General features: G+C 40.9%; 1 protein-coding gene across 2 annotated transcripts; it reads right to left on the minus strand.

Annotated features, from left to right (window-relative positions):
* Window positions 1–1799: 1799 nt before the first annotated feature.
* On the minus strand, window positions 1800–13861 carry kctd3 (potassium channel tetramerization domain containing 3). Of its 2 annotated transcripts, none has more exons than XM_032520482.1 (19): window positions 13430–13861; window positions 12577–12630; window positions 11348–11393; window positions 11025–11098; window positions 10861–10919; window positions 10001–10081; window positions 9655–9810; window positions 8810–8900; window positions 8409–8599; window positions 7983–8098; window positions 7633–7720; window positions 7243–7359; window positions 6830–7000; window positions 6242–6397; window positions 5600–5696; window positions 5210–5403; window positions 4878–5016; window positions 4501–4623; window positions 1800–3660 (listed from the first exon to the last, which is right to left on the minus strand). In XM_032520482.1, the coding sequence occupies exons 1-19, from the start codon at window positions 13498–13500 to the stop codon at window positions 3093–3095; spliced, it is 2592 nt and encodes an 863-aa protein (XP_032376373.1). In that variant the 5' UTR covers window positions 13501–13861; the 3' UTR covers window positions 1800–3092. The 2 variants fall into 2 exon arrangements, with proteins under 2 accessions (XP_032376373.1, XP_032376381.1); XM_032520490.1 differs by having other exon boundaries at window positions 13298–13860.
* Between the last annotated feature and the right edge of the window lie 164 nt (window positions 13862–14025).

A 14025-nucleotide genomic window follows, 5' to 3' on the forward strand; every position in this document is an offset into this window, starting at 1 on the left:
CAGGAATAACCACCATAATCCACACAATGCATCCACTTGGATTTTTTTTTAAAAATTTTTTCTATTTTTAAGGTAATAAGTGTATAAAAATACATCTTTGTCAACAGGGCCATAGCAGTTATCTTTGATTTTAAAATGATAAGCGTTTTTTAAAAGATTTATATGCTACGGATTTGGAAAAATTAAAATTAAAATTTAGGAAATTTTTTCTAGTCTATTTACTTTTTTATCATTACATCTTTTACGTTTCCCCCATGATTAAAAAAAGACCAAGAAATAGAGTAAAAAAGCAGGTTTGTTTCCCAAAAAGACTATGCTAAATTAGGTTTGCCTTTCCCTTTCCCCTGTCCTTTTAGACTTCCAAAATATCATAAACCCAAAATGGACCTTGTACTATATCAAATTATGTAAATAAAAGTTTATTTTAAATGTACGTAAATGCCCCTCTATCAGACCACTCCAAAACCGATTTGGCTGGGGGTAAAACTATATTGCAGTTTAGCCAAAAACCAGAGTGGAAAAGGTCCCCTTTTGGGCTCCCCATCTTTAAAGCCCCTTTTTTCAGAATCATTCAATGACAAAAAAAACAGACTGTAACCCCTCAAAAAAGTTAATAAGCCTGCAAAATCATCCAAAAAAAAACAACACACATTAAAAACGTTTTAATGGATTTAAAATGATGAGTGGCCAGTCCCTTGTATTTAGGGGTAGATTTTTATACTGAAACCAAATAAATTAAAAATAAATTTTATGTGTGCAGGCACCACTGTGAAAAAAACAACTACAGTAAATTTGGACTGGAACACAACTAGTTTTTCCTCATTTCTGTCTGAACAGTAAAATTTGAAAAATGACCATATCATTTCTCCCTGTTTAGACATCACGGAAAAGGTCATATACTGTATATACCACAAAGCAAAAAGAACAGTTGTAAATTTAATTTGCTGTCACTAAATGTGATCTTTTTGATGAATCAATCTCCACAAAGAAATGCATAAAGCTTTCCTCAAACTTTAAGCTTCTAGCGCTGTGCCACTAGTTTGTTTTCAAATTCACATTTACAAATGTTTTATGAAAACTGCTCAAATTGCTGTGTTGGATTATAAAGACATTTTGCCTTGTCATAGCAGGTCAAGCACATGTGTAATTGATAAATGACTTCATTCCATTCAGTTGAGCTAGTTCCGGGGTTCTCTTTGGCATCTTAACTCCACTGTTGCATACTCCAGGAAGGTTTTGCTGCACGCTGGAGCTGCAAAAGGATTTTACTGCCTGCTGACTGTAGGCTTTTTGTGTCATGTTTTTGTGTCATTGTGTTATCAATCATTGTATCATTGTGTCTCGCTGGCTGCAGCAAAGTGGATACACATTAGGGTTAAAGTAGTCTGACTCACCAGATGTATATTGCGGGCATAAGAATGCCATTGGCCATGTATTTCAATGCAGCATTCTCTTCTCTTTGTCTATCTGCGTGTTTCTGTTTTTAAAATTCCCTTCGCTGAGACCAACTACAACTATCAACTGACGCTGAAAATGGCCATTTTTGACAAAGATTTGGATTGTCCAACAAGGCAGGCCTGCTTGGTTGTTTTGGTGAATGGTTGTAATAATATACACATAATATGTACATAATTGATATTTTGTGGGGCTTTAGCCTCTCCACATGCAAATGTTCCGCTAAAACAAGTTCTCTCCCGACACTAGTTTGAAAGGGTACTGTCACTGCACCCTGGGCTTAGCACAACCCAAGATGATTATGATTGGTTTCATGAAATACAAACAAGCCGGAGCGCCCCCCCCCCCCTTTGGCAGAATGTTAAACAGGTCTGGCTATGCGGGACTAGGGTTTAAGTAGCTGCCAATGTTCTGGTAGGGCAACATGTTTAAGGTATGTTACAAAAACCATTCACTGAACGACAAGTTGCACAAATTGACAGACACTTGACATCATAATAAGTTCTTAAAAGTGGCCTAAACCTTTCAAATCTAAAACGATGAATGATTAGTGAATAATTGTTAAGCAAATCACCAAAAATGGCAACCTTTTTCTGTCTTAAATCATTGCAATTTGAATGCTTTTTAATGGTTTTTTTTTTTTAAGTTTATCATGAAAATTATAGTTTGTTGTTAGTTTTCTGTCAGGTCGGGTTCCTAACAAATTCCTATCATACTATAAAACACTTCAAATATCTGATAAAAGTACAAACTGTGCCACTGTAAATTCCCTTTTGCTTCCTTTATCTGTTTAAGGGTCTCACAAGATAAAGCGCTCCTTAGATTTCATTTACTAGTAGTTTGCTTTTGTGCTTGTTTTTTATTTTTATTTTTATTTTGATAAACCTTGATTCAAGCTACACTTTAGTGGCCTAACACCTGCTTGTGCTTCAACCAAACAGGCAGCAACAACACGCCTTTGACAAAACCTGGCCAAAGAGACTTTTGCATGTTCCTGTAGTTACTGTATGTTTCTTAAGATGTAGATTGGACACACAGGGAGATAAACCAATTTTAGCAATTTTTAAGACTAACTGAGCTGGCAAATTGCTTTAAGATTTGTAGCTGAAAGTGAAAACCTCATCATCCATCATCTGTTACACCAAAAGCCATCTAAGATAGTTGGAGGTCAAGTTGTACCCAGCAGATTTTACAAGTGTGATAAAAATTGAAATCCCTTAAAAGATCAAAACCCAAATGTATTCCTTCCCTGGTTGAGATGACATGCTGTTGTCGTTAGGATGTTGCAACTGCTTTGTCATGTCAGATAGATTTTGCCTTTAAAAGTATTAGACCAATGTTTGAGTTCCACTGACTTAATTACAAAAAGGTGTATTGTTTAAATAAAAGTTGCTGAGTAAAGAAAAAAAAAACTGAGTAAAGGAGACCCATCCTGAGACAGACTCATTAAAGCATGGTAGCATCTTGTGTGGAGTCCCTAAACTAGAAGGTCATTTATCCAGTTACATCATTAGCCACACCTGAAAAAGCCACATTCCTCCTCTGCTTTGATATCCAGAACTCCACATGTGCCTACAGGACGCCTCTACAAGATGACTCCTCAGATTGGGATGGAAAGAAAAGGGTGGTGGGGGCTGTCACAGACTGCTGTCCTGATTGGACAGCTCCGGGGCCAGCTTCCTGTGTCGCGGTGAGGTGGAGGAAGACAGTTTGGTTGGGGAGGGGGAGCCGTTGGTAGATGAGTCGCTGCCACCACCTTCAGATCCAGAGGGCACGGAGGAGAGGTGAGGGACTGGAGCTCTCTTCCTCCCCAGAAAGCCCCCTTCTAGTACTCCCCTCTTCCTCACGCCTGCCTCCACCTTCACCCCCTCTCCTCCTGATCCCATACCCTCGCCCTCTTCTGGGTTTGTGTGCACCTTCCGCCTAACGTCGCCTCTGGGAATTGGGCTGTCAGGAGGCTGTCGTAGAGACTCTTGACCGCCTTCTGTCTTCACACCAGAAACACCAGCAGTTGTAATAGCTCCGATAATTGTATTACAGCTTGAACTGGCTGTTCGACAAGCCCAGAACTCCATAGCTGTGGCTCTCCGCTCACTGTCTTCAGGCCCAAAGTCACAGAGTGAACGGCGGACATCAGTGGTCTGGCTGGACGCCTGACCAGTGCTGTCCAGGACACCTCGACTCAGGCTGAAGTTCTGGAAGTCTCTATAGAAAGACAGATGGATGGAGTTAGTTACAGGTGAATAGATAAATAAACAAAATGCAAACAGAATGGCACACAGGGAGACTGTATTTCAAAACCAGTAGCTAATGGTCCTTACTCCTGGTTCTGGAGCGCTGTAGCACTGCATATTTCCCATCACACTAATCAGGTGTGGGTAGAACATGGAAAGGTGAAAAAGTGCTCGGGCTCTTCAGAACTTGGAGCATCACTGTTATGGTCAAGTCAAGAAAATTAAAAAGATGATCCTCCCTTAGCTCTCATGGTTTTCAGATATCCATCTGAGATATCTGCCACCACCCCAATACAATAGAGGTAAATAGGTTTTTGCTGGGACTATTTCTCAATAAATCGGTAGGATCGTTGTGTTCTTCTCCAACAGAGCACAGGACTCTGGCTGGAGAAGGGAAAGCAGAATCTGTTTGCATCGGTGATGCTTGGTGCTCAAAAGTAGTAAAAGTTGATACAATTTTTCCCTGTTGTTGAATTTTGAATGTTAAGATGCCAGCCATATTATCTGCGCAGTGAATTCCCCAGTTTTGCTGCTGCTGTTTCCTCCTAAAGCAAATTTAAAAAATGCATTACAGGAATGCACTACTGTTTTTGTTTTGTTTTTCTTGTGTAGCATAAACTGACTACAACTGATTTTTGTTGTGCAACCCTGTGTTGTACAGTGACAATAAAATGAATATAGGCAAACAATACCAAAATGATCTGCAAAGCTGGATACCACTTTGGGTCAGTGAGTAAACGAGTGTTTTGTAATATAGGTGAAGCAACCCTTAATGTATTAATGTATAAATATGTAACAAGTATTATTTCACCTGTAGCTGTGGAATGACTCAGTTCGGCGCGCGCGGGCCAGCAGGGGGCTCGCTCTGTAGGGTCGCACAGCTCCGTAAGTAGCCTGGCTCTCAGGAATAGGCTCCTGGGCCTGTAACTGCAGACTAACAGAAATGGAAGACAGTCAGTGAAAGACATTTTCACAACACACAAAGTACATATTAGTTGACAACCACTGTACAAGGGATGTTATACATTGTAATTACGATATTGAGACAGGCAGCGCCTTATTTTGTGAATCAGGAAGGTGAAGGGTTGTTTCTGTTTGTGTGTGTGTGTGTGTGTGTGTGTGTGTGTGTGTGTGTGTGTGTGTGTGTTGGGTGTGTGTGTGTGTGTGTGAGTGAACTTTCTCTCTAACCTTGAGCAGGACTCTCTGAGGCGTGTGTGGTGCAGCATGGAGGGGGCGGGGCTAATATTGGGTGTAGCACAGCGGGAGGTGCTCAGGTCGCACTGGTCCAACAGCTGCAGCAGCTCCTCCTCTGTAGGCCCACCTGCATCTATCAAACACAAGGGCAGCTTCAGAACACACACATCCGGCATTTCCTCAAAGAAAATGATTACATTTAATCCTAGAAATGGTATTCTATTTTATAACCAGAATATTAGTAAAAATAAAAAAAGAGTAAAAGCAGCAGTATACATTTTTTCTTGTGTTACTGCTCTTGGTTTTATCTTTCTCTAGCTCCTTACCCTCTCTCTTCCCCTCCTTTCCTTTGTTAGCGGTGTCCATGGCAGTGGTCAGGTCCCACATTTGGATGCTGCCATTGCCATGGCCAGTGAACAGATAGCGCCGAGGTCGCGACCCCATCCTGCTCGAACCCTCACACTCCCGTACCATGAAGCAAGAGATGGTGGTCACATCCACCGACTGCACTTCACAGATCCTAACAAACACACATTAATATGTAGCAACGATCAAACAGAAGTACTAGAAGGCTACAGATGGATTTAATAACAATAAGAACTGAAGAAACTTAGTGAGCTGAAGCATCTACCCTCCACCCACTTAATAAAAGACAAAGTTAGATAAACATCAGAGGAGCAAAGGTGAAGGAGAAAGGCAGTTGGAGAATATTATACCTTTTTCCAGTAGATGAGAGCCTCACAAACAGTTTGTTGGTGATGGGGATCACTTTCTGTATGAAAACCTGCTGATCGTCTCTGTCTCCAAATGGACCTGAGAGCAGAAAAGACGATCAGTCTCTACTTGCCACTATTTAGACCACTTTACTTTTTTTGCGTCATTTTTTCAGGCATTTATTTGTATAGGACAGTTTAGATTTGAAAGGGGAGAGAGAAGGGTAATGACATGCAGCAAGGGGCCGCGGGTCGGAGTCAAACCCCCGGCTGCTGTGTCGAGGAGTAAACCTCTATATATGGGCGTCTGCTCTACCAGGTGAGTTACCCAGACGTCCTGAAATTACCATTTGTATCTCCTGAAGGCCAGGGATCTTTGATGTAATTAAAAACTGGTAGCAGTCTAATTCATGTCACTAGTATTTATTGCGTGTCAAGGCTGTCACAGCTCATAACACACATATCTGCACATAGAGCACCTGCTATCTATTGAATTTGTATGCAAAGATTGTATGTAAGATCCATCTGTTACTACTATTGTCAATCCCAAAGGTGAACCTCTATCCTTGCATCTATCCTTCCGTCATATTAATCCATCTTGCTGCCTTTTTTTATTTACTGATCTTGTGTTCTTAACTATCTCACCAATATCATTCCCGGAGCCATAGCTCCCGTGGCTCTCCGTCTCTTCCAGGGACAGTATTTTGAAGGAAGCCAGAGGGGTGGAGCCTGGCTGGGTGGAGATCATCCCTCTGAACCGGGTCACCGTCCACGTCCGAACGTGGTTGTTGTCCGCACACACTGACACACACAGAAAAACAACACGAGCTCCATCACAGGTATACAACCAGGTACGTGATAGAAAACACAATGAACAAGAGATGATTGATTGTCAATAGTCTGCACTTTTAGGACCCTATTTTAATGATCTAAGCACACGGTGTGAGGCGCTTGACGTAGGTGCATTTAGGGCGTGTACGGATCCACTTTTTTCGCAGATGGGCGCAGGTGCATTTGCTATTTAAACGACATGGGCACTGGACAAAAAATTGACAACTGCTTTGGTCTTAAACTAGCAAAAACACTTGCATTGGGTTTTGTGCCGCACCGAGTGAAAGATAGGGCCCTTATTGATGCCTTGTACTGTATATTGCTCTGTTACCTACTCTAATTCCCTCTATCAACAGAACAGAACTGTTTGTCTAACCCTCCTACCTGTTACACCTTCCTCACCTGATACCAGATGTTTCTCAGACAGCATAATCTTTGTCACCGGGCTCCTGTGGACAGTGAATGTCTGAAAAAGCTGGGGGCCCGATCCCACTGTCTCTGGGTGCTGCACAATCACTCTTACTGCACCGCTGCTAGTCCCATAGGCTATCTCTATCCAGTTCCCACTCACACCTAAAAGACCAGAGGGAGAGAGGGGAGGACAGAAAGACAAAAATACAAACAGACAGAACGTTTCAATGTCAGGTCAGTAACTGTGACCCTGTCACTTTATATCCCAGGAGGTAAAAGCAAAGGAGGAAAAATGAGAACTAAAACAATATGAAAAGCAAAACACAGACAATTATATGCAGGAATAACCTTGTTTAAGTTTACTTTCTTCTTTATTTTTAGAGGGGAAAAACTGGTGTACTGACTGGTTTTAGGCGTGAGGTAGACAGACAGAGCAGTGATGGCATCATTTGAAGGGTCATGATAAAGCTCTGTCACTAGAAGATCATTATCCTTCATCCTCAGTGGGAACTTTTGCATGTCTGAAAAGAAGAAGACAAAATGTTAACGTGTTGAGGTTTGACAGCATTTTATGAAATCTAGATCCAGTATTCAATCCTTGAATTGACTCAAAATTCATTTTGGTGAAAAGAAAATAACCAAGGTGCTTTTAAAAGTATGTATAAGCAACAGTCACACAAAATCCCTTAACTAACTTTTCAAACATCCAATAAACTGAGTGGCAGACATACAAGATAGGAAACCCTGTGTGTGTGTGTGTGCGTGCACACGTATGTGTGTGTATAAACATGTACCTATGTAGTAGATAGACCCATTGTTGCAACCCAGTAAAAGGAACGATCCTGCTGTGTCACAACTGGTAATAGGAACCACATCTTGAACCTTGAATATATACACACACAAAAAAGTAAACTCACAGTCAGTACAGTGTTATTCTGTGACGTCACTGTCTCTCAATTGAAAGCTCACAAACTGTACATTCATTATGAATGGTCATTAAGGCCCCATAACCTTACTATAATGTTCACTAAGTAAAACACGAATGTGGAGGAGACTCACAAACACTCACCACTCCTCAATTTCTCTATGTCTCACCCACACACACACACACACACACACACACACACACACACCGCTTTCCTACCTGCCAGTGCTGTGTGACAGCATTCCACACCCCAACCTTCCCTGTATGGCTTGTAGCCACCAGCTGGTTCCCGATGAAGAACAGATCATCCACAGGTACACCGAGACTGAATACACCTGGGTTGGTGGGAAGAAGTAGGAGTTAGTGTCAATTTGCGGGCTGGAGGGAAAGTGGGTGGAGAGTCAAGGCTGAGTCACAGAGATAGCAGGAAGTCAAAAGGGTCACATATCAGAAAGATAGTCCACGGACACGAACATACTCTCTGTATATTGACTAGTTGACTCCCTGACGAAGGCTTGTGTGACGAAACGCGTCAGAGTTGTTTTTAAAGGTTTAAAATGACAAAGCCATAACAATAAAGGCTTTTTGATTTTTCCAGTAAGAGTGCCTTGGATTTTTCTATTTTTTGCTATACTCGCTGTATACCTATCTCATTTCCACTGCCTCCATCTTGGATGCTCCAGAGAATAATGTTGCTTTCAGAAGCGGCGGCCACCATCTTGTCCTTGTCTCCATGCGGGCCACCCACCACTTTAGCGTTAAGTGCGATGCGTTCAATGGTCCAGTCAAGGTAGGGGGAGGAAAACACCTGCTGCCATCCAGAAGATTCCTTTATCCTGTAGTGAGATCACACACACAGGCACATTTTTACCTCTGCTTTTACAATATTCTCACCCAAAGCATTAGCCGTCGGACAGTGTGTTACAGGTATGGCAGCATTCAGTGAAAAATTTGAGACACAACAGATGACTCCATCTTCCAATCATTAATAATGTAATGTCTCCCCCTAACAACTATCGAGTGGATGAGAAATGTGGCAGTATTACCTGTAGCAGATAACAAAGTGTGCGTAGGCTGCCACAATCCAGTTGTGGTGTCCCGCTATAATCAGCACCTTCCTGGGGTCAACCACAGGACCTGCACAAACACACACGACATACAAATAAACAGACTACTTCTGTAGCCTGCTAATCAGACTGAATTTCCCTTTTGTTTTCACTTCATTATTTGAATTGTTAAATAAAATAGCAACATGGGCAGTGATTCAAAGGTCTAGAACCAGCCAGGGATCAGTAACATTTACTTCAAATTATTGCATGACATAAAACACCCATCCCAAATCCTCTTTGTTTATTGGAGCTAACTATATTCTCTGTCATCCTCAACAAAGAGCAGGCCAATGGGAAACTAGGCTACCTCAGCAAGCACACTAAAAGGATGTGTCAGGTCACATTAGCTCCAACATTAATGCTCACTCACAGAAACACACTCACATATGAACAAGCATAAACGGGACATATCCTATACTTCCCTACTGTCACACACAAACAGATGTGACACACATATAAGCAAGTAGAAAAACACAAGACACTCAGACATAAGTAGTATGAATACTGCAGCACATGCAGTAGACGTACATTTTGTGAATGACAGGCAGAAGGCAGACAGTGTAGAGTCACTGTCAAAATAAGAGTATTTTTTTGCTGAATTTGATGCTTGCTTTTTTATACTTAAGATTTGTGCAGAGATGGATTTCTGGCACCACAACAGCTGTAAGCATATACTGTATATATATATATATATTATATATATATATATATATATATATATATATAATCTACAGATTATCACAATTTATTTTTTACATTTAGAGCGCCTCCAGGTTACTCACCCAGTTTGTGGTTGTCGTCTGTTCCAGGTGAGCCAGGGAGGGAAGGGTGAGGAGGGGGACCAACACGGGTGAAGCCCTCTGCTCCACTTGGACCCGGCCGCTCATCAGAGGGGCCAGAGGCTGCTGAGGCAGGGCTTGATTTACGGGCAGGGATGGCTGTCAAGGAAAGATAGACAATTATAAATAGAAATTTGTGCAGATTTGTATTGTTATAGTATTCTGTGTTAAAAACAGGTTGTCTTCTTCCTGCAACTGTTTTTGGAACATCAGTTGAATATTCTAATCGCAGTTAATTGGTTCTCTATTTTAAGTTAATTTTCTGTATGACTCGGTTTCATGTGTTTACCTGGGGGTGGTAGGTAACCATGGAAGAGAACGCTACCACACGATGAGCGATCCAGTTCCTCACACAGCAGCAGGCGTCGCACTGCACACATACACACGCAGGTTCACACACAAACTGCAATGAGCCCATGATGACCGGATCAACATGATGAGATACGTTTTAAGATTAAGTGACTTATTTAATTACTGTAAAATATAACAGAGAATGTAAGGGATGATTTATTTTTAAATGCTGATACATAGTATTGTTTTTATATTTTCTATTTCTTCTATTTTGCATTGCCTTAATTAATTTTGACCAATTTTTTGTTATTGTTGGGTTATAAAGTTCAAGACTAATTATCTATGAGTCAGAGCAATCCACTGTCATTATATGTAAAAACTTTGCATTGTATCATATTTGTTGCGATGCATATTATGATTTTAAGCAGGTGATCAGTTTGATGTTGGTCAGTTTTCCCATTGAAATACAGACAATGCAGGGAAGTTACGAACACTGAAACAGGAAGTAAAACAACATTAGAGTACATGGAACTAACAGTAATAAGGTTTTGACCTTTGTCAAGTTGTATTTGTATTGTATGTTACACAACAGGACAATATTTCCCTCTAATGACAGTTCACCTGTACTATAGGCTGTCTATAGGCTGTACTTTTTGGCTACCCAAAACCTCCGGATGCTCAGCTTTTATGTAGTACCTGGTGATGTTGCACACATGTATGCATTGGCTACAGAACAAACTTTATATAAGGCAGGTGCATTATGAAGTTTCCATAATGTCAGTATAATGTACGACTATTTGTGCTAAATATAAGTCTGCTACTTTCATTTCCTCCCCAAACCTCTGTCGGGCAACTCACCTAAAGGAGTTATCCCGTAAAATTCTGCTTCATGTCGCAAGATGCTGATGTTGACACCCCTGTAGAGAAAGAAGCAGCAGAAGCATTCAGTAAGGCCCAGCTAATAAAGTCTTCCTAAAATAAACTTTCAGGGATATTTTCTGAATGGTGTCATAACTCCTTACCGCAGGTCTAATTCTTTGGTTCGGAGGAAATTCAAAATTGGTGCGAAAGCTGTAGGGTCTCTGTCAATAAATATCTGGAAGTGGAAGAATATAGAGATTGTAAATAATTGAGATTAATCTGTAATTTAAAATAAACATTTGTTGTAGCCCTTCACAATACAATAGGAAAGTGGATGGAATTTGTCTAATATGGTCTCAAATGGTATAATATAATATCTTATGTCTACAAATGTCATGTCCTATCAGCTGGAAGAGAATTTTCAGATGTTGCTTGCAGATATTGTTCTAGTTTTGGAATAAGAAGCAACCAAGGCTGTACTCACAGCTCCAGTTTCATCCCGAAGAGTGGATATCCTACCACTCAGCAAACTGGAAAACACACAAACACACACACACACACACACACACACACACGCGCACAAGCACAAGCACACACGCATGAGTGCTCCAGTTAACCCGAGGACTTCTCCATTTCCACTTACTAACAGTGTTACCACTACAGTTTGCACAGCGACTATTTGCCAACTCGGAAAGACAGATTAGTAAGTACTGCATCAGCGTGTGTTGCAAGTGTGTATTATGAATGACTTTATATTGACTTCACATTGAAGACAGCTGAGGGCAGAGACACTGACAGGCAGGCAGACAGACAGGTGCACTGGCATACAGGCTGACAGGGATTTAGCACTACTTGGTCAGCTGTTGTCAAACTGTGAGCTCAGTCCAGTGTTTAAGTTTGTTCCAACCGTGGTATTTGCCCAGCCCCAATGTGGCTGTTTCACTTTAAGTGAGTTACCCTCACACCAAAATATCTCACTAGATACATGTGAAAAACACTCATGTAAGCTAAAACATATATGTTTAGTCCATATATTATGATGACAGTTTTCAAAACCCCAAACATCTTAAAATAAGGGCTACTAACTGTCACAGTGTTCACATTAAATATTAGATGAAAACAAGACTTTTGCCTCACTAAATAACAAACAAAAGATACATTTTAAAAAATAACTCAGCCTGCTCAATTTTCTACCTTCGTCCAATCATAGCAGACTGTAATTGTAATCCCCTGACATGTTTCCATTACCAGAATGGTACAAGTATGAAGCAAGACAGAGACAAGATAATGGAACATTGCAACATTAATTATGTAGTACAAATTTAGTTTTACTGGGATGTAAAAGCACCATAGCACGAGTCTTTGACCGGTTTCTGGTAAAATTCCTACATGCTGTAACAATAGTACTACTAGTACAGTCTAATTAGCCTAATTTCATGGGGTGTCTAGACATGTTAAATTTACTCCATTTGAGTCCCATGTTAGTCTGGTTTAAGCCTGCTTTGAGATATGAACAAAACACTAACTGTGGCTATGCAGACACATGCGGTTCCTTTAATTTTCATACACAGCAGAATAATCCTCATAATGTATACTCTGACACTACTAATACTCCATTCATTCTTCAAATATCTAATCTTGCAAAAACAGTCCAGATCAATTCCATGCATTATCTGCATCTGAGAGTCCAAATGCTGACAACGTTAAACCAACCTCGAGAAGAAAGAGTCTGGGATCCACATCAGAGTCTGTCTGGAGGTGCTGAACCTGAAGTATAAAAAACACAATAACACATTTATCACATACACTGTGTGAAGGAAAATGTAGGGTCACTGCAGTCATAGGCATGCCAACAGTAGAGCCATGCCATTCATGGAATTGCTTTGCTGAGGAACTTCATCACTACATCAAAATGCGCGTGTGTGTGTGTGTGTGTGTGTGTGTGTGTGTGTGTGTGTGTGTGTGTGTGTGTGTGTGTGTGTGTGTGTGTGTGTGTGTGTGTGTGTGTGCGCGCGAGAGTGAGTGAGTGAGTGAGTGAGTGAGAGAGCAATAAAACATTTAATGAAACAATGAACATTTATTTTAACAAGTTCAATTCTGTAATCTCAGATTTCAACGAACTTAATGACCTCTCAAAATTCAAAATACTCCTGGGAGAAGGAGACAGAGCCGATCTTGCTGCCCAATACAGAATATACCAACATGCCTCAACCTGAGGGACAGTGAATGACCGACATACACACACACACAAAATATTATATAAAAATAATATGTTATATTACTGTTTACTGTGTACTGTTGTACACATATTTAAACTTGTATGTTGATGCTTTGGCAACAGTTATTAACACTTGGATGCCACTAAAGCCCATTTGAATGGAATTAAATTAAAGAGAGAGAGAGAGAGAGAGAGGTTAATGATAAAGTGCACAACCTGGTGTATCTACTTCAGCTACATCCATGGCTGCTTGGCCATGCAGATATCATCATACGCGTACGTAGCCAGAGCTCAAATTTCCAAAATGATGACCATCATCTGCCGGGCTGTCCTGTTGACGAAGCTTACCTTGTCCCACCGACGTTTAACTGGATGATCTCTCCCATCCCAGGCGTTAAGTTGTTACCATTCGTAGCCATAATAAGAGAGCCAACGGGTTGTTGTACGGAAAAAAGTCACTGTTACGTCGTAACTGTTACTGTCACGAGAGCTAGCTTGCTAAGGCTTCTCTCTCTCTAGCTCTGCCGATGTATTGACTCCCCAGCCTCACAACCTCTCCCTCGTCCCACCTTCCATAAAATATCCCTTATATGCGACCTATACGGACGGCGTCGGTTTCGATAGGCCTCCACATAGTGGGCGAAGAGAGACAGGGGTCTTTTTATCCAAAAGGCAACCACATAATAATTCCTTTATTGCTTGTTTGCATCACTGCCTTGCATGTAAATCGCGGATAACATCTTGCGCAGAATACTAGCAACGTGAAACAGCTGCAAAACCCTTCTACACAAGCAAGGAGAGAGTGTTCACCACTGACAACTTCCGTTTTCACTTACGTTACGTGAATTCCATCCCTATATCCTACTTTTTCATGAAACGTTTTATTTAATTTAACGAAAAGTTGCATGGGTTTTATTATTTACTGATTTAATGATATACATACA

The sequence above is a fragment of the Etheostoma spectabile genome, chromosome 1, assembly GCF_008692095.1.
Source record: "Etheostoma spectabile isolate EspeVRDwgs_2016 chromosome 1, UIUC_Espe_1.0, whole genome shotgun sequence".
NCBI lineage: Eukaryota > Metazoa > Chordata > Actinopteri > Perciformes > Percidae > Etheostoma > Etheostoma spectabile.

What these genes read in the sequence shown, in the direction of transcription:
- kctd3 (XM_032520482.1), bottom strand. Translation starts at nt 13,500, where the DNA reads ATGGCTACGAATGGTAACAACTTAACGCCTGGGATGGGAGAGATCATC. An exon ending in TTAAACGTCGGTGGGACAAG is followed by an intron (nt 12,631 to 13,429) that starts GTAAGCTTCGTC and finishes TTTATACTTCAG; the next exon opens with GTTCAGCACCTCCAGACAGA. An exon ending in TTACGGGATAACTCCTTTAG is followed by an intron (nt 10,082 to 10,860) that starts GTGAGTTGCCCG and finishes GTATGTGTGCAG; the next exon opens with TGCGACGCCTGCTGCTGTGT.